Genomic DNA, 18219 nt, shown 5'->3' with positions numbered 1-18219 from the left:
GGTGGCAATATTATTTTCGGCCGCTGGGCAAGGTGCTAACCCACGGTCGATCGATTCGAGAGTTAATATTGTTGTTGTTTTGAGATTTCAACACTCGGGGCGGCTTTTGCCTGTGATGATCGTAATTTTGCCACAAACACTCTGCTTCGGTTGCGAATGAATCATTGCGTTTCGTGCGCTTTGTTGACTGTTTTGTGGCAAATTGTTTTACACGTTTTATACATCTTTTCGAAAATAACGATTGAGTGGTTTTCACTGTGCCCGACAATACATAACATCGTGTAATAATCGTGTTTTTTGAGACAGACAGTAGTTCGGTGGTAAATTATGCTACTGTTTCGATTTCTACAGTTCGCTCGACTCTAAACTGAGCTCTTCATAAACCAACAAACGGTAGCAATCGTCTAGAATCGTGAGGCGCGATCAGGCAGAATTGTTTAACATGCGGGTGTTAATTTTGCTACACCGAACCGTGTTAGTCAAGCGGACCGATCAGAATCTTCGTTGAGCACCAAATTTACCTCAATTTGGGTCCAAATGAGGCGTAGTTTGGAAAGTGTGACCCATGGCTTCGTATGCCCATCATGTGCTCCAGGGAATCCAGCATCTAAAACAATGCACCAATGTGTGGGTCGCCGAAATATAGTGTTAATCAATAAACAATGCAAAGAACGTTAGCTTTCCACTAGGCAATGATATTAATAGTATATTTTCCACCATTTTACTACATCAGGTATACAACGCGTAGCATGGCTTGTGAGAGAAGCAAATAAACGCTTTTGAACGCTTTCCAGTTTCGTTGAACAGTGTTATCGAGGGATAACGCCAGGCCAGGACCCGGCCGCTTCAGTAGTGCACACTACCTCGCGCCATCTTCCTGCGGCATGCTGTCGTCACTATCGGTGGCCTCCGCATCGCACGTGACCAATCCCTTCTCCTGTATTGCAGCGGCCACGGCCGTATCCAGGATGTAGTTGTCGGGCAGCAGCCGTCCCGGGTGTTGCCAGCTAGCGCTAGGCTGGGGCTGCGCGTTGGACTCTTCCGCTGCCACGGACACGGGAACGGACACGGACGGCGCTCCAGACGGTCCGGCCGACTGCAAACCGGTCCGGCTGATTGCCATCCGGATTGCTTCGTCCTCCAGCACGGCGTTATCGTTCGCGGGTTCGTCGCCGTTCCGATTGTTGCGCTGGTGGAAGTAGGTCAGAAAGTGTTCCAGCACCGTGTTCAGAATGTTGTCCCTCGTCGCCTCGACCTGGCTTTCTTGCCAGTTGAGTAGATTCTCCGCCAGCTGCCTGCGGCGCATTGTGTTCTCCAGCGAGCTGGACAATGTCCCTGCCAACGGTACACCACCACCAGCACCATCCATTTCGGGTAGCGATCGCGAGTCGGAGCACAGTCCTTGGTAGAGGCGCGGTCGTTTGTTCAGCATCGGTGCTGCGCCACTTCCGCTCGGGTCGGGAACGTCCTCCGTTGCTACACTGCGGTCACTCATCACTTCCGCACGCCCCGGCACGGTGCATGTCCGTTGCTTCTGGGACAACAACGGCAAACGGAAAACACTTGATATCGCAACGAAAGAGTTTCTCCAAAGCGCAGAAATCAATTCGAAGGGTGACGATTGTTTTTGTTTTCAATTTTTCACCATCGATCGAAACAGCTGCTGTCAAAACCCTCCGCAGACGATTGAAACGTCATCAGGCGTCTTGGCGAGAACAGTTGCGTGCGGTGAAACCTTTCCGATGGCCAGTGAAATCTTTCACTCAACTCATCAGTTCATTCCAGAGAGAGTTCACCCAATTCGAGAGTTCACCCAATTAAAGAGAGTTCATGTTGTTTGAATGAATCTAGAAATCCGAAAAACCAGAGAGAGCGCAAAGAAACAAGAGAGAAAAGAGAAAAATGAGAGAGAAACGATAGAGAAACGAGAGAGAGAAAACTTCGGTGTTCAGGTTCGTCATCAAAGTTACGTTTGAAGGTTCAAAGTTAGGGTACAAAAATCGGTTGGATTCTCAAAACAGCCAGAAAAAAATGCAAAACAGAAAAGCTTTTGCCGGATTCGCACGCATTTTTACGCGCGAGATAAATAACGTCGAATTTTCCGGTTCCGGTTGGAAAATAGTAAGTGAAGTTTAGTATCGGACCTCGTTTAGTCGACCTTTTTCGGTGCAAAGTGCCGTGTGCCTGGGTGTGTTAAGCTGTCGTGCCACACACGATATTCCCCCGGGGCGGAATAGTAAAACGGGACATAGTACTCTCGTTGTAGTGGGTTGTAAAAAAGGACATTACGAGTGCGGAGCTCCGTATGCAACCGGTTGTTGTTTCGCCGGAACGGACGAAACGAAGAGAAGGGAGAGCGAATGCAAGAATTCGAAAGAGTTAGACAGGAAGAGAGAGAAAGTGCGCTGAATAAAGGTGTCGTTTCCGTTGAGAGCAGGATCAGGGAGGACATTTGTTGTCAAGGTTTCCGTTGGTTCCGCCAAGCGAACCAACACACGCGCAAAAGCCGTGCCCTTGCCGCGGAATTAAGGATCTCCGGTCGGCACCAATATTGCAACACGCAGCATCGACCGCTTTTGGCGCAAAACGGGTGAATATTTCACCGGCTTCGCGTTGATGAGCTTGATTAGTTTTAATTGGTGGCTGTATTAGCGTAACCATCGCTACACGCACTCGGGTGTGGTTCGTTTTGTCCATTTCATTTACATTTTGTTGTGGATTAAAACTGCTCGTCGTCGGGCATCTCGTTTAGTAGATTGAAAGATAGATCCACGAAACTCCACTCGACGTCGACGTTGAGCAATCATTAATTCCAGCAACCCACCCGGCAGCCAACAGCTTCCCACAGCTCGCTGGCCGCTCGGTCATCGGCACCAAGAGTGACGCAAAAACTGTGAACCGTGGGTCTCACTGCAGCCTCCGTTGCCCTCGCCTCGGTCCCCTTCTTTGAGACGGGTCAGACACCAAACTCCTATCCAATCTCCCGCGTGAGTCGAATCTGGCGGCCGTGGCGTAAAATTAAGCGACTGAAGTGGTTATGCCATCGGGAGACGTATCTCTGGGCGTGCGAAAAAAGTAAATAAAGCCCGCATCAAGTGGCACGCGAACTGGACCCCGAATTTAGGTCAGATATTAATTTGGTCTTAGCAATACTAAGCAGCTCGGCCCAACCCCGGACTGGGAGGCCCACTGGGTAGTCAACATATCCATTCAAATTATAATTTTTATACTCTAAACAAAACGATGGTAAAGAAAATGGTTTCAACCAAAGAGGTCTAAGTGTTTGAGATAACGAGTTCTTTTTTTTTGCTACGAAGATCCTCTGGCACCGGCGTGTGGAAATGAGCGGAGTGTTGAGAAAAACAGTGTGTGAGAAGTGAGAAAAGCCAATAGCTTCGTCCTTGCGGGACGGCTGCGTTAGTGTTGGTGTGGCCCGTCCCCGCTTCCAAGCACCTGTCGCCAGCTGGTCCGCGAGGGGCTCGTCCTGAAGATTGCCAGCTTAGAAGGAAGGATATCGATTAAAACGCAAACTGCAGAAAAGAAGCCTGAACTCGTCACAGCTGCAAACAACGGCAGGATACACAACGGGCAACGGCAGTCCGGCGAAGATCGCGGGACGTATTTTATGGTAGGTTTCTCAGGGAAAGATTCCCCATTTCGGGCCCTAATTTTAAACCTTAAATTATCTTAAACTAGAATGAAGTATGGTGAGTGCTGGAAATGCTTTCGTGGTTGTCGCTAATAGGAAAGCAGCCGAGGAGACGATGATATCATGTCGCTCGAATGCCACACGTGTGTGACCGGTGGCCCAGTGGAAACTGGGCACGGTATACGATACAAGAAGACAGCTGCTCAGCGGGGACGCGCATTCTGAAGTCCGGAGGAAGAAAAAAAACGACCGATGAGTAATTTCATACGATACAAAATGCATGACTCAAGGGGGAAACGCAACAAGAACCGCGGTCCGGAGAGAAAAATGCCTGGCTGACGCATGGCAGAATACCTCTCATCTTCCCTGTCTTCGAGCAAATTAAACAAGTATCGCCCCCCCAAGAAAGGCGAGTGAGGAGCGAAGGGATCGGTATGTAAGCCAGTGGCGATCTTAACATGATCATCAAACGATCATTAACTCGCGTGCCTCGACTTTGCTTGGGTTCATCATGTGGCATTTACCACTCGGTAACGACCTTCCTCGATGTGATGTTGTTATCGGGTTTGAAGAACGTCTTATCAACGGGGCCAATGGGCAACGTTCGTGACGCTTATCTCCACGTATGTGCCGTTTGAGGCGGCAGAGAGCAAATTGAATAAATGTCACCGCAACAAACATCAGCGCGCCGATAGTGCCAAAGAAATGCCTAAGTGGAAGAAGAAACTTTTAAGATAAGATGGTATTTCCGCAGTTTGTCCTACACCATTGCTGGTCGCTGGAACCGGACACTAAAATCTGCGCCACATTTTCGCGGCCTAAATACGTCCTCACGCCGGCGGAGCCATCTTTTGGGCAAATCGAATGTCTTACGGTTTATGGTTTTTTTTTGTTAATTCTTGCCATGGCTTTCGACACCTCGTCGGTGGCCGCGATACGCGTGAAATGGTGTGAATCATTTCACGTTGTTGATACATTCTTTTGCCACGGCGGCGGAGGAACCGGGTGGAACTTCCATCTTCCACCGCGCGCGATGACGACTTATGGGGCGCGATACCATTTACCTCGTTTATGTGCGAGAGTAATAAAAATCTTCATTATGCTGCTTACGATGGGGTCGTTTTCTTTAGATAAGTGACCTCCACTGCGGGCACAATGATTGCGTATCGGTTGCCGAATGTTCCTCTTATGAAAAGCCCCTTTGGGCCGGGCCGACGGAGTGACGAAAAACGGCCAGCAACAGGCAGTCGTAAAATACGGAAGGGAGCGAACGATCGGAAAGTGGAGTTCTTCCGGTTCGCAGCAGCGCAAGGCTCACCGAGTTCGTTCCCAGACGACACATTCACACGCGAAGCTCCTGTTCTCATTCGCTAGCGGATCACATGACGGAACCGAAAGCTGACATCCTTTCGTGTGGCAGTTCTACGGCTTCCTTTCCCATCGCTACGCCCTTCCGGCGAATAGGATAGAAAGCGAGAAGGACATTAAAAATACGATTAAACGGTGTATGGCCCATATTGTAGGCACACGGCACGGACAACTCATTTCGGTACAATGTTTATGGTGAACTCGAAATGCATTAGAAACTTGCGTGTAACGTAAGGCCAACGTTTCGTGCATATTTTATTCATAGCAAAACATTAACCAGAGAAAAAAACTACATTTCTGTCCCTAAAGCATCCTCACAGTAGCGCCCGCAGACGCCCGGTTTGTGAGGAATGTAACCAAAGGACCACGGTATTGTGACGGTATTTTTATGGTTCACAATGAATTTTTAATGCAACTTTTCCGAGTTGCCACCACCAACGTACAATAAAAAAAAGTCATTGTGGTGAAGTACGCACGCCATTTCTGATGGACTGCTGGAGCCCCAAAGTTCCCCGGAGTCCATTTAGTTTGTGTGTGTGTCGCGACTCTTGGTCGCTGGTGTTTGCTGACGGTCTCCCGAAGTTGGCCGTTCCAGTCGCAAAGACGACGGAAAAGACCGGTCGAAGATGGAGTGGCTTCTTCAAGAGTTTCCTGCCGTTGCCGTTGCATCTCGTGCTAAATTTAGACCGGACCCGAGTTTAAATGTTGGTCTGCCCAAGTAATGGCAACAAAAAATCAACATACAAATGAACTGCGCGGGTACAGAAAGACAGTGTTCCAGAAAATGATTCTTGTTCAAATTTGAAAACGGTAAATAGAAAGTTGTCGAACTAACGTGTAAAGTTTCAAGTAATTAAAAACCGACACCATTTATGTGGACCAAACTACGCTTCGCAATTCACATGTTGGCGGACTTCCTCCCTGTCGGTGAAACTGGAGCCGCCCATTCCACCGAGTGTGGGGCGGTCGAGGTCTTTCGACCGCAAAACAGTATTTGCCAGGGAAAGCGTTTTGCATTTCATACGCTCCTCGGGGGCCGGTAGTGGGTGGAGCCGGTATGCTTAACATTGGCCTTAGTCAGACCGCTGCCCATGTTGCCGTTCGCCGATGTTGATAAACTATTTCTCATTTCATCGTCGTAACATCGGTAAACAGTTTCGCCCCCCGTCTTCAGAGCCCCGGCCAACGAATCCAACGAAATTAATCGATCGATTCTACAGCCTTCCGGTGGACGAAGGTCAGGGCAATGGCGCAACGGCAGCAGGACGAACTCTCATCGTTCCCGTCTCGTGCACGTGCCACGTTTGGGTTGGGTTGGGGTCACAAACGCCCGTTACCATTGCCAAGGTAACCGGTCAAACAGAAGGGTCGCAAGCAATCGTAAGGACGACACCTTCGTGGGGTTCATGGTCGTCGTCATGGCTTTTGGGGTGCGCCACAGTGTTGTGGACCCCAAACCGGACCAATACAAATTACAGAATATTAAATTCTCGGTGACAGAGTCATTGAAACGGTTCGTTATTTGATTCACAACCCTTTTTTGCCTGGGAAAAGTCGCCCGCTACATCATGCTTGGGATGTTTTTCATGTTTAGAACTTGTCCCCGGTACGATAAACAAGTTTTCGCCATCCTCATTTTACATGATAATGAAATTCTACTGCTGGGTTACGGGTTTGGCCGCTCGAGCGTCGGGTTGTTGGTGGCAAATTTGCCAACCACGGCGTAACAGTGACTTGCGCAGATTTCAGTATCATCGCTTTATCAACATCATCATCATCATCGTCACCGTGGCAATAATTACCACCATCGCGACATCAACATGATACTTCTAATTAACTTGGAGGCCACCCAGGGCCAGATATTGGGAGTAATTGGACTGGACGGCCACTGGGATTGGGCTAATTGGGAGCCTTCTGAAAAATGTCTTATGCTCGAAATTGAAAGACGTATCGTACAATTTACACAAGTTATTGCAAAATTTTGGCAATTCAATCCATCAAGCAGTGAGATAGATCGCAAATTGGAGATGGAATTAACCTTGACAGTTGGCGCTTAGTAGGACAGACACTGCGAGACCTTCACGCGAGCGTGACACAATCAGGTAGGCCATTCGGGCAGGATCGTCACAGTGCGCTGGTTTCTCGCCGTAAAATAGAACGCTGTTCCATTCTCCGTGACGGTGACATCCTGATAGGTTTTGTGTGTTTGCGCTGCAAAAGCTTATCGAGGTCCTGGAAGGACGCGCGAACCCATGTCGTTGGCGGACCATGAAACGCGACCCCAATAAACGAGGTTTACTTTATGGTGGGTTCCTTTTTTGGGCGGTATTCGGTCGGTGTCCTCTCACCGTTGGGAGCCGCCGGAAAATCGCCTTCCCTGAAGCCGCTTGGGGTTCGTATTCGGCTTCGGCGAGATGACCAGCTCGAAGGTCACGAGATTCAGCGACCCGGCACGAGCTTTGACAGCTTCCCCGTTTTTCTTTTTCTTTTTGGTCGGCACGCCGATTGGCAATTCATTCACGGAAATCGATTTATTCGATCGAATGTCCCATCGCTTTTGCTGTACGCAATTATTCGATCCTTCATTATGCATTATGGATGTCGATTGAGCAGCACAAAGTAAATGTGTATAAAAGCGTAGATTTTCCAGTGTACCAATTTCAATCCACTTGGCACAGAAAGGCACCACTTCGGCAGGCTGCGTTAGTCAATCCGCTACTTGTATTATACGTGGTACGGCTGTCCCAATGGCACCTTCCACGAGCCGGATTGTAAAGGTTTTGTAATGCAGGCCAGTCTAAAAATGGCCACCGCAGTTTTGTAGGCGATCGCGTGACAGACCACGTCCCACCAGTCGATGATTTTGCCGGCTTGCCGGTTCATAGACGAAGACGAGCGCTTGAAAACGAAGAACTCGAGAAGTTTCCGAAGAGACCGAAACCAGACGACGCCTGGTGAACATGGAGTGCTCTGTGGAGCGTGAAGAAGCGAACGGAGCACAGCGCGTCCTAAGAAAAGGCCGTTTATTTGGAACCTAAAAGTTCATACATTTTATGGAATTGAATTGAATATTTTTCGCAAACTGAGGTGCATTAAAAATCATGAAGCACATGAGAGCGCATTAGAAATATGTCGCACAGGGCAACCTGTAAACGACTCGGTGGTAACAAAAATCGTTAGCCACTGTCTGGTTGTTGCACTTGCTGTCTGCCGATGCCGCCTTCGACAACAACATCGGCGGCACTACGCCCCGACCGGACCGGACCCCCGTTGATTGGATTCGGTTTTCCTACATTTTATGCCTCGGTTTTCCGCACGGTTTTTCTTTTCGCTCTTTTCCTGCCACAATAACGATAAAACAATCACTTGTGTTGTGTGGCGCTCTCGTCCGCGAGCTCCCCGGGATCTTTCGCTGAAAGGAAGTAAACAACTTTTTAACGATTCGTTCCGTTTCCAGCCGGCCGTGCCCGGACCGCGTGCGTCTCTTGTTTCACCCGGTTGGGCTGTGTTTTCCACAGGCGGTGGAAGAGGCGGTCAGCAGATTTCCGACCGAGAGCTTCGAACTCTGGAAGATTACCTCTCACGAGGGACGGGGCGCACTAATTTATTATTGACCCTCTCGAGATCCGTTCGCGTGGCGCTAGACTGGGCACGCTTCTTCAGTCTCTCCGATGGGCGCCGGTTAAGAATCGAATGTAAACGAATGGACCCAATAGGCCGCACGTGTTCCCGGGTTAAATCGGAGGTCGATGTTTGTTGGACTGTAAATGTATGACCAGGATGTTAGCTAAGCGGAAAATCTTGCCTGAAATCGGAAAACGGGTAAATCGTGCATTGTGTGTAGATGTACGCTTCACAATCGGTCGGTGTAGCAAGAAGCGATTGTAAGCTCACACGCATGCAGTCACTGTTCTTAGAGACGAACTGAGGTCAGACTGACCCCATTCCGTGCCATTTCAGGGTCTTAAATTATTTATCCTAAACCGCCAACTCTTCGTAACGAACTGAATCTCAATGTCTAAATGCACATAATTAGCGAGAATCGTATGAAAGTGTTTCAAGAAATATTCAAAGTATTCAGTAGCGTTCTGGTTTGCTAATGTGAGTTGTGATGAGTTAATTAGAAACTTTCCAGCTACACTAAATCTTCTCTGTCGCACCGTAACTCTTGAGCCACCTCGTGTGATCGTTAAGGCGACGTGTCAGATATTCCGGACGAGATAGAGTTCATTCATATGATACTCACATCCCCCAGACTGTGGCATTACTATCACATGACGTCTGACGGCCGCGTGTATTCCCAGCGCATCGCTGGTGCACATGCACCGCGCATAATGAGCGCAACAACGGTTGCATCTCAATTGAGTTTCGACTCCTATCTTCGGTCGGCCCATCTGCGGATTGAACATCTTCAATTTCGCTCGACCATACTGGCGTTGGATAAGCATTTCTCTCTCGGCATTCGCAGCTCGCTGCTTGCGGCCGCCGAGCAGCAGAGCGTTACGGCGACGTTATAAATTCAATTTCCAACAGCCACCACCGTCAACGTGCGCATACGAAATTCAAACCCTTCAGGCCACGGAATTATGCCTTCCCACCCCTCCGGGGGGCCATAATTACACACTTTCGGCGTGGTGTGGTCGAGTCGCAACATTAGAAAATGGCTCCCCCGGTCTACCGTTGTGCCCTGTTCCCAACCAACAATTCAACCGAAACCACACCGAAGCACCGTCGCCTTTCCTTCGTTGGTTGTCTGTGGACGCCAATGCGCCAATTGTGTGCCGCGTCTCGGAAGGTTAAGATAGAAGGCCCCGCGGGTGTCTCCGGTGCCATTCGCCAATCTCGATTTTTTTTATGGTTTTTGACAAATAAAGTGATAAATGTTCGCCGAGTCCGGATACAAGGGGGCTAGGTTTTAGGGTTTCGTCAATCAAACCTGCGATGAAAATAAAAACTTGTTCCACAAAGCAAAATAATCAATACACATCAAGCCACTCGCAAGGCAACTTTCACTGGGGCTGGGGCGTTCGAAAATGCCGCATTTCATCAAACAGTCCACACCGGGCACCGGAATCTAACACAAACCACGCGAACTCGCGTCTGTCTGTGGTGAGCATAATAATTTATGGAAGGTGTGTGTCGTAAAGCCAAAAAACCGGATTAATCCCCGGCTTCTCACGCGTGGCCAGCTTGTTTCGTTAGCTGCAGCCTCGGACATTGGCTCCGTCGAAGGTGACACATTTATTGCTGCTGCCCGCTTTTCAGTTGATGATGTTTCGAAATTGATCGATTTTTCAACACCAATCTGACAGGCCATTGGGCTGTTATCCCTTTATGACTTCTATTTGTTCCGAAAACTGTCTATTGCAGTGCAGTTGTGCGATGATTTCGCTGCCGGAATTCTACCGGCCCTCCGGCAGGCTATCTGGCCCCTGATTTCCCATGACCACCGGTGGCACCGGAGTTGATGGTGTGAAGAAAGCGAGCCGCGACCGAACGAACTGCTCCGGGAGCTGCTGCTGGCCCGGCTCGGTCAGCTGGCGCAATAAATATGCCAATAACCGTTACGTCTGATTCATTACCGCCGAGAGGCCGAGGGCTTCGCGTGCTCCTGCTGCCGTGTCACGTACCACCGCCGTACCGGTCAACCACGTGTTCCGATGGCCGAGACGGAAAACCGGTCGGCTGGTCGGACTCCTGTGGAACGCCAAGAATTTCGTTGAACATTCCTTTAATCGCCTCTTTCGTCATCGCGTTTCTTCCGGACTCCCAGCTTGCCTTCGCGCGGCTGCGACCAACTTGGTTCATTTACCTCGCTGCGTCATACCTTTTTCCAATCAATTTTTCTTTTAATCAATCGAATTGGGAAACCTGACGCCCGGCGCGCAAGGTGGCTCCCGGAAATGGCGTGGCCAACGGGAAGCGTAGCAATTTTCGGTAATAACTTTCCACTTGGTCAGGAAGCTCTACAGGGGCTTAACAAAATTGGAATGATAAGAAAATCCTCCCCAGAAAGCACGCCAAACGAGGGAAGCGTTTCCACAAACGGGTTAATATCCGTCAAGATGCTGGCCGATGCTCTAGAGATCGCTTCCTGGGGAAGCTCAATTAAAAGTTCGCCCAGAAACGGTGTGTGTTGAGCAGTAAGGGATAGCTTATCGGTGGAGCTTCTGGGTCCACTGGCGTCCGTTGTCACGTTCCGTTCGCTGAAAAGCCTGCATGAAATGAGCCTGCCACGAGCAGCACGTTTCGCTGTTCTTGGGCAATCACTTTGTTCAGTCAGCGCCATTTCCAAGAGTGTTGTTCTGGAAGCGGCAATGGTTGGCCAATCGGAGGATGCTGCCGTTGGCGGGGCAATTGTCCTTCTCGTAAAGAGTCATGCGGACAAGGTCGACATCAGACGGCGGCAGCACGGTGACACGTGTTTCGAGCCCGAAAGTGTCACTTTGTAACCGGAAGAGCGTGGCTGCACGGCCGTCCGGTCGGTGTTTGGTTGATTGGCCCGCTGTGCCGGGCAACTAAAACGGAACGTTTACGACAGGGTACTCTTTATCATCAGAAGCAAATGAAACACAAAAGGTCCTTTGCGCCGATGCGCCCGTGTGAACGGGGTCGTATCCTGGTTAGATGAATTCTGCAGAATAATATGGAGTTTGATGGGAACAAAAACCTGTCAGTTCCGGACTTTCATTCATCGTTACCACCGACAGTGGTTGGCGTCGGGCATTGGAAAGGATTCACAACAGACGCTATGGCGCACTAAAGTGACACCAAAGGAAGCCTTTTTTGTGTCACAATGTAAAATATAGAAAATAACTAACAACCCACCCATGACTGACTTTTATTTTATTGGCCCATTTGGAACCCACACCTCTGGGGCTCTCTGTGAAAGTCAGGGAAGTGACGGAGAAATTAGCCCAAGCGACGCGAAAAAACCTTCTGAAAATGGAACCACTTTCCAAGACAAATCGTCCATCGGATGGCGATAATCCTATTTCGTGCATTTGCACCCAAAGTGAACGAACCCACACACGGTTCGACGGTGGTTGACTGAGCCCGTTTCAGTTCGTTGGCCGCCGCCTCGTTCCGTTCCGGCGGTCAGCTGGACCGGAGCAGATCGACTTCGTTGCGAAGTATGGCGTATGTGAGAAGGTGCGCAAACAGCTAAGGACATTAAGCCTTTCTCGATAGCGTGGCGCAATATGGAAGCAAAGAAAAGGTCAAAATTCTTCAACTTAGAATTGGGGAAATTTATTTTCATTCATATCAGCCATTGCCAGTGTTCCCAATCTCTGGAGAAGCTCTTGATTGAATTGAAATGCAACTTGAATGACCTTTGGACACCACTACCGCTTCTTAGCGGCTCTCGTCTGGGGCTCCGGATGATGCTTTGCTCCTGAATTTCCGTCGAATCAAGCATTAACTGAAAAAGAAAGATGGGCGGCCACTCTACGAAACCTCGCTGTCGTCTATGTGTGGGTTTTCATTCAGAAAGTAACATTATGCTTCCACCCGCAGATAGCGCCCTGGGCCATTCTTGAAAGTAAAAATAACCCAGAACAAGAGCGGCGTGTGGGAAGAAGACCGGCCGGAACATCCGTCGAAGACACTCGTCCGCTTTTAGAACAATCGATAATTGGCTTTCGAAAGCAACATCAAAGTCCCAAAGCTCTTTGGTGCTGGAAGCGAAGGACACACCACGAGCCACGGATGGCACCAGAACCGAGGCAGAAATCCTAGACATACCATGCCCGGGGTGGCTCGAATGCAAACACATGGGACACGACCGGAAAATGTTCCAAGGAAAATGGTCCAATGGGAAACGGGACACGTGTTGGTGGTTGCTGTGAGTGTGTCCTGTTCAAGTGCCCGTCGTTCGATTGGCCGATGACGACGACGAGGACGAAGGCTAAATAGGAAATGAATCATTCATGAAAAGTTATCCAAATGGGTTATTTCGATGATCGGTCGGCCAGGAGATGCTGGTTTGCGTGTGGCAAGCGAAAATGCCATTCGGAAGTGCCACCGGAAAAAAAACCTACTAAGCTATACGCTATTAATATTAATTATAGCAAAATATTTTAATGGTGAAAGCGCCAAGCTTTGACACATAATCAAATCTCCACCGACACACCATTTACACAAAACTAATGCCTCCATCACAGTCGGACACTAACTAGGTCCATTTAGGTCACCGGTGCTAAGATACGCGATGGCCGGTGCCAGATTAAAGTGGGCCCCCGCAACGGTGGTGAGAAAATTAGTCCACATGAAACGCAATTTGTTGAGCCTTAGCGGCTTTGTTGGTCATCGTCATCGAAAAGGTGGCTCCGCCAAATCAACAACAAATTGGATAAGGGAAATTGCCCATCCGGCCGCAGCTCCGATAAGGTTTCACTCGGCCGGGCGAAGGAAATTCGGCATCAAGCAGGAACCGCAAATTAAGTGTTGTGGATTGAATGAATTTTCATCTCCTACGAGCTTCTGTTTCGCCTGGCGCGAAGAAAACGGACAACAAATCGGTTTTGCCCAAATCAATATCACGGCAGCGGCTTTTGCTATCTTCTGGTTGATCGTTTCGTTTAACTTTGTGTCGATGGAAAAATAACCGGCGTAAATAGTAAACGTATGGAATAGTAAACCGGCGTGAAAGTATTTGATGAAAGGAAGATGAAGCAGTCTGTACGGAGCAGTTTATGGTCGATCAATCAAGTATGGAAGACTAATCAAACTATAGGCCATATTCAACAAACAAAATCCACACACCGGTGCGCTCCAGCAGGCAAACATTTTAGTGAGAAGAGACATTGAAACCCTATAGCCGTGCTGTTGTTCGGCTCTGAGATGCTCCTTGAGTAGCGAGTGAATTTAATGTTTTTAGCCATCAAATTAACGTAAACCCGCAAACAAGACGACCGAAATTTTCTGTAGCTTCTGTTAAGAAATTAACCATTGTAGGCGGGCCCCGGCCCCAATGTTTGGAGTGTTTGGGATTGGAGGGCGGACCGTGCACTGAGTGCACGCAATGACTAGGGGGAGACAATCAGATGAGAATACAGCTGATGTTGTGCTTTCATTTCACAATTGTGACCGGGAAAAACGGGCATCATGTCGTGCCAAGGCCCAGAGGCACGCGCGCCCCGAGCAAACCCGATGATGATGTTTTGATGGTGGGAATTATGATAATGCCGTACGATAAACATAAAATCAGCATAACCACCAAACAAAGGCTTGTCAGCGGGTACGAAAACAGTAATCACTTTCGATGACACCAAAGTTGCGCGGTGGCGAAAACAAATAAAATTGCGGCCGTAAATTCTATGTTCACTTTCACCCCAAAATCTTCCGCCATTAATGAATATGTTTAAAGCAATTAATTCTTGGTTCACTCTGCGGGGTGAAAATGTCTTCGAAGAGATGCGCTCCGTTGCTTTCTTCTTATCAAACTGAAAGGATTACTTTACATATCGCAATGACACATCACGTTTACTTTGCAATTACATACAATACATGTCTTTCGTTTCAGCCCGTAGCGGCGTGTCCCAGTTCGTTTTCTGATGGAAGGTGCGTGAAGCCATCGTAAGCTCACCAAAGGATCCGATCCATCCACATCTCCATCCGGGCAAGTTCATTAAGGAACAACCCTTCTAGAAGTACAAAACGAGGACAACGAGCCTAACACCAGCCCACCTAAATCTTGTTCATTAACCGGGCCTCTAAGTAGGAAGCGATGTACAGCATGAACGCGGCCAACATTCTCGAACTGCAAACGTGGATCGTTTACCAGCGCATTGCCGTCGAGTGTGCGAACTGTTTGTGTAAGTGAACTGTTCCTGTCCTTTCTGTCTCGTGAAGTGCCAGTGGTTAGCCTAGTGGGAAAGGATCGCCAGGTACGCGAACCCCTGGGCGGGCTTAAGAAAGGCTGCGAAGCGAATCTGATTTCGTAGGACTTTAAGCCATGATTAGCAGGATCCGGGTGAAGCTTTTAACCAATGATCGAATAGACCGACGAAGACCAACTTCGAATGGTGGACAATCCTTCGAAAGATGCGCGTGTCCTTTTCCAAAAAAAATACTCATTTAGGCTTTCTCTATCGACAGCAAAGTTCTACACGGATTATACACACGAATTGGTCCGTGCTAATGAAACGAAAAGATGGCTGAACTCGTTCAAAAATCCTTTCCCAACGAGAATCACCTTTGGAAAGGAAGGAATAAATCGGATCAATTAACATTAACTTGCACTAGCCGACGTAAACGGAAACATTCGGGGCAACGTTCAACAATATTTTCTCAGAATTCCTCAGAACCGAATATGGGTTTCTAACATTTTACTCTCACCCAAAAGAACGGTTCTACTTTTTGGGCCGATTTAGTATTCGTTACTCGCCCTAGTCGCACAAACTAGGTTCGTGTCCCGCATCCGGTCGAGTTGGCTGACTACTAATTCTGCCGCAAGTGGAAATTACACGCACGGAAAGCCTTGGATTGCCGCGGTGACTCAGGCCAACTTCGCGTGCGAACGGGCCGTTGTTAGCTATGGAATAAATTACTACATTCAACGTTTTTTGTTGTACCTTTTCTATACACTGAAAATCCATATTTTATATCCAAGTGGGATGATCCAGGTACACATCCTTGTTTGGTAACCCTTTGTTCGTATAGCTTTTCCTTTCTCACCTCGAGCCACCCATCACTGTTCTGTTCTGTTGCGGATTTCTATTATAATTTGAAAACATTTATAATTTATGTTTGCTGCTATGTTTTGTTTTTCTTTCTTTTTTCAGGAGCACTCATCGAGTCCATTAGTTTGTTATGATTTAGTGCAGAACAGATTAGCTATCGGAACAGTAAAATCGTTCGAAAGCGGTGGGATTAGGTTTTAGCTGCAATCACCTCCTATCATAATGATCGATACAGGTGGGTAACACACGATCACACTAGCTTCATTTATTTCGCAGGTCACAAAGCTTTCAATTATACCTTCTCCCAACCAAACCACTAATTGCTAAAAGGAAAGTCAATAAAGCTGGTGGTTGGAATCAATCACCATCGGGGCCAAATCGTGTTTGTGGCCAAAGTACCACAGTTTCCCATTTCACGCTCACCGGTGCTCGCTCGAAAGTGTAAGATGTGACGCGCGAGATATCAATGTGCTGTGTCTTCCGCAAACAATCGAATCTCTTCCACAATCGATGCGTGCACAATGATAAGAGCCAACAGTGAACATTTCGGTCCGGCAGTGACCAACTGGACTAACGGAAGCTTTCAGTGCAGGAAGTTCCCTCGAATCGCCCACAAATAAACACCTTTTTGTTTACTCGTTCCCTCCCCGCAGTTATGACCGACAATGCCTTCAAAGCAAAGGACATTGGCCTGCGGGCGCAGAAGAAGATCCTGTCGCGGATGGCGACCAAAAATGTGGCGAAAGTGTTCATCGACGGTACGACCGCCTCACTGCTGGATAACGTCTACCGGTTGGTGAAGGTTCACGTAAGTAGTGCTGCGATCTGGCGATGCCGTCACTTGTCCCAGTCACAGTGTCCCCTTACTGGCGTTTCCATCCCTCTGTAGACTGGCAGCAAAAAGGATGCCGAGCGGCTCGTGAAGAACGTCATCAAGATCGTGATCAAAATTGCGGTGCTCCACCGAAACGGGCAGCTGAACGCAGATGAACTGAAGCACGCCGAACGGTTCCGCTCCAAGTTCCAGACGCTGCAGATGGCCATCTTGTCGTTCTACGAAGTCGACTACAGCTTCGATCTGGGCTATCTGCAGAAATCTCTCGCCGATTGCCGCAGCCTGCTGCGGGCCGTCGTGGTGCACCATTTGACGGACAAGTCGCTCGGTCGCATCGACGAGGTGTTCGACACGTTCGCCGATTCGTCCCTGCTCGAGACCGCGTTCCGGCAAGACTCACCGTACCGGGAGATCATGGACAAGATCGTGGTGGATCTCAACAAGGCGATGGAAAACGGAGATATTTAATGCGCATCCAGTGTTTACACCCTCTGTCATTAGTCAGGCACGGTCGGAGGGAATCCGTTGGAAGTTCCCCGCGCTTCGTAGATTTCGTCACAGCAAACAAAACACCCTTACAAATATCAGCGCACCAAAACGCCGTGTCACCAATGCCCACTCTGCCTTGGAACGATTGGACCGCTGCTCTAGGGTTAGTCGGAAGAAAGTTATTTTAAAAAAAACAGTCGATCTAAACCGAAAGTCAAGTCAGCGAGCAGGGAGAAGAGGATCGAGTGCTTACGTTAAGTTATTTAGTAGCAAGATGAATGGGACTGCATTATTGCGTAAGAACAGTGTGTTAGAATACAGAATCTAGGCGGACCATCAGTGCTGTCCTAGGTGTTTGTCCATATCAAAAGTAAGCGCTTTTCCTGAAGATATTTAAAACGAACGAACAGTGTGCAGTCCGCGCAGTCCATAGATGTTGTGTTGTGAAAGTGTTGAATGATAGCTATTTACTAACACGCAAACCAGATTCTCTTACCTTATCTCACCCATTCAACGACCAAATGCTACATCACCCTACACGCAAAGGCACTGGCAATTCTCAATTTTCTCACTCGCCATCAACCAATCAAGGACCCATAGATGATTACAAAATCAATAGCTTATTATAGCAGCCAAAAATATAAACCCCACCCAGTGGAAACTAACCGAATAAACGGTGCACAAGCAAACCGAAGCTCACCCAAACACAAAACGGACCAGTTTTCGAACTATTTCGACCCAGTTTTTAAGAGACCACTAGTTTGTTTTTGGTACGTCACTAAACAGAACAGCACCGAAAATTACAATTTGAAAAGAAAACCGGACTCGCGGAGCCTATTGACGCACCATTAGAGGGTAGACCGAAGGTTAGGAAAGTAAAACGTCTTTCAACTATCTAAGGAATAGCATGCTTCTCCGGCACTGTTAAGAGAACGTTGCTTGCTTTCTATTGATAGTTTATAGAACAATAACGGAATGATGTCGGAAAGCCATGTGTTTGTAAGGTTATGGTGTAAATGGTGTTGCGACCGTGTGGCACACCGTAGATGATATTGAACAAAATAAAATCTGAAGATATTTTGAATGGGCACCTAGTAAACTAATGTTTTTATTGGCGGTTGAAATTGGGGCTCAATTTTAGGGCCCACGTGCCCCCAAAAACCTGGCGCCTCCACAATTGTGGTGAGATCGTA

General features: G+C 48.4%; 2 protein-coding genes across 2 annotated transcripts; one reads left to right on the top strand and one right to left on the bottom strand.

Moving 5' to 3' along the window:
• Positions 1 to 687: 687 nt before the first annotated feature.
• LOC128272823 (uncharacterized) lies at positions 688 to 1627 on the bottom strand. The gene has a single exon (XM_053010705.1). It carries the CDS (start codon positions 1493 to 1495, stop codon positions 860 to 862), a length of 636 nt encoding a protein of 211 aa, XP_052866665.1. The 5' UTR covers positions 1496 to 1627; the 3' UTR covers positions 688 to 859.
• Positions 1628 to 14727: 13100 nt separating this feature from the next.
• Positions 14728 to 18103, top strand: LOC128271822 (tumor necrosis factor alpha-induced protein 8-like protein). Its single transcript, XM_053009476.1, has 4 exons — positions 14728 to 14835; positions 15805 to 15937; positions 16356 to 16510; positions 16592 to 18103. The coding sequence occupies exons 2-4, from the start codon at positions 15925 to 15927 to the stop codon at positions 17003 to 17005; spliced, it is 582 nt and encodes a 193-aa protein (XP_052865436.1). The 5' UTR covers positions 14728 to 14835; positions 15805 to 15924; the 3' UTR covers positions 17006 to 18103.
• Positions 18104 to 18219: the final 116 nt, after the last annotated feature.

Source organism: Anopheles cruzii, chromosome 3 (assembly GCF_943734635.1).
Source record: "Anopheles cruzii chromosome 3, idAnoCruzAS_RS32_06, whole genome shotgun sequence".
Lineage (NCBI taxonomy): Eukaryota > Metazoa > Arthropoda > Insecta > Diptera > Culicidae > Anopheles > Anopheles cruzii.
The sequence above is the reverse complement of the archived record's forward strand: the minus strand, read 5'-3'. Positions and strand labels throughout refer to the sequence as shown.

What these genes read in the sequence shown, in the direction of transcription:
- LOC128272823 (XM_053010705.1), bottom strand. Translation starts at nt 1,495, where the DNA reads ATGAGTGACCGCAGTGTAGCAACGGAGGACGTTCCCGACCCGAGCGGA.
- LOC128271822 (XM_053009476.1), top strand. An exon ending in ACCGGTTGGTGAAGGTTCAC is followed by an intron (nt 16,511 to 16,591) that starts GTAAGTAGTGCT and finishes ATCCCTCTGTAG; the next exon opens with ACTGGCAGCAAAAAGGATGC.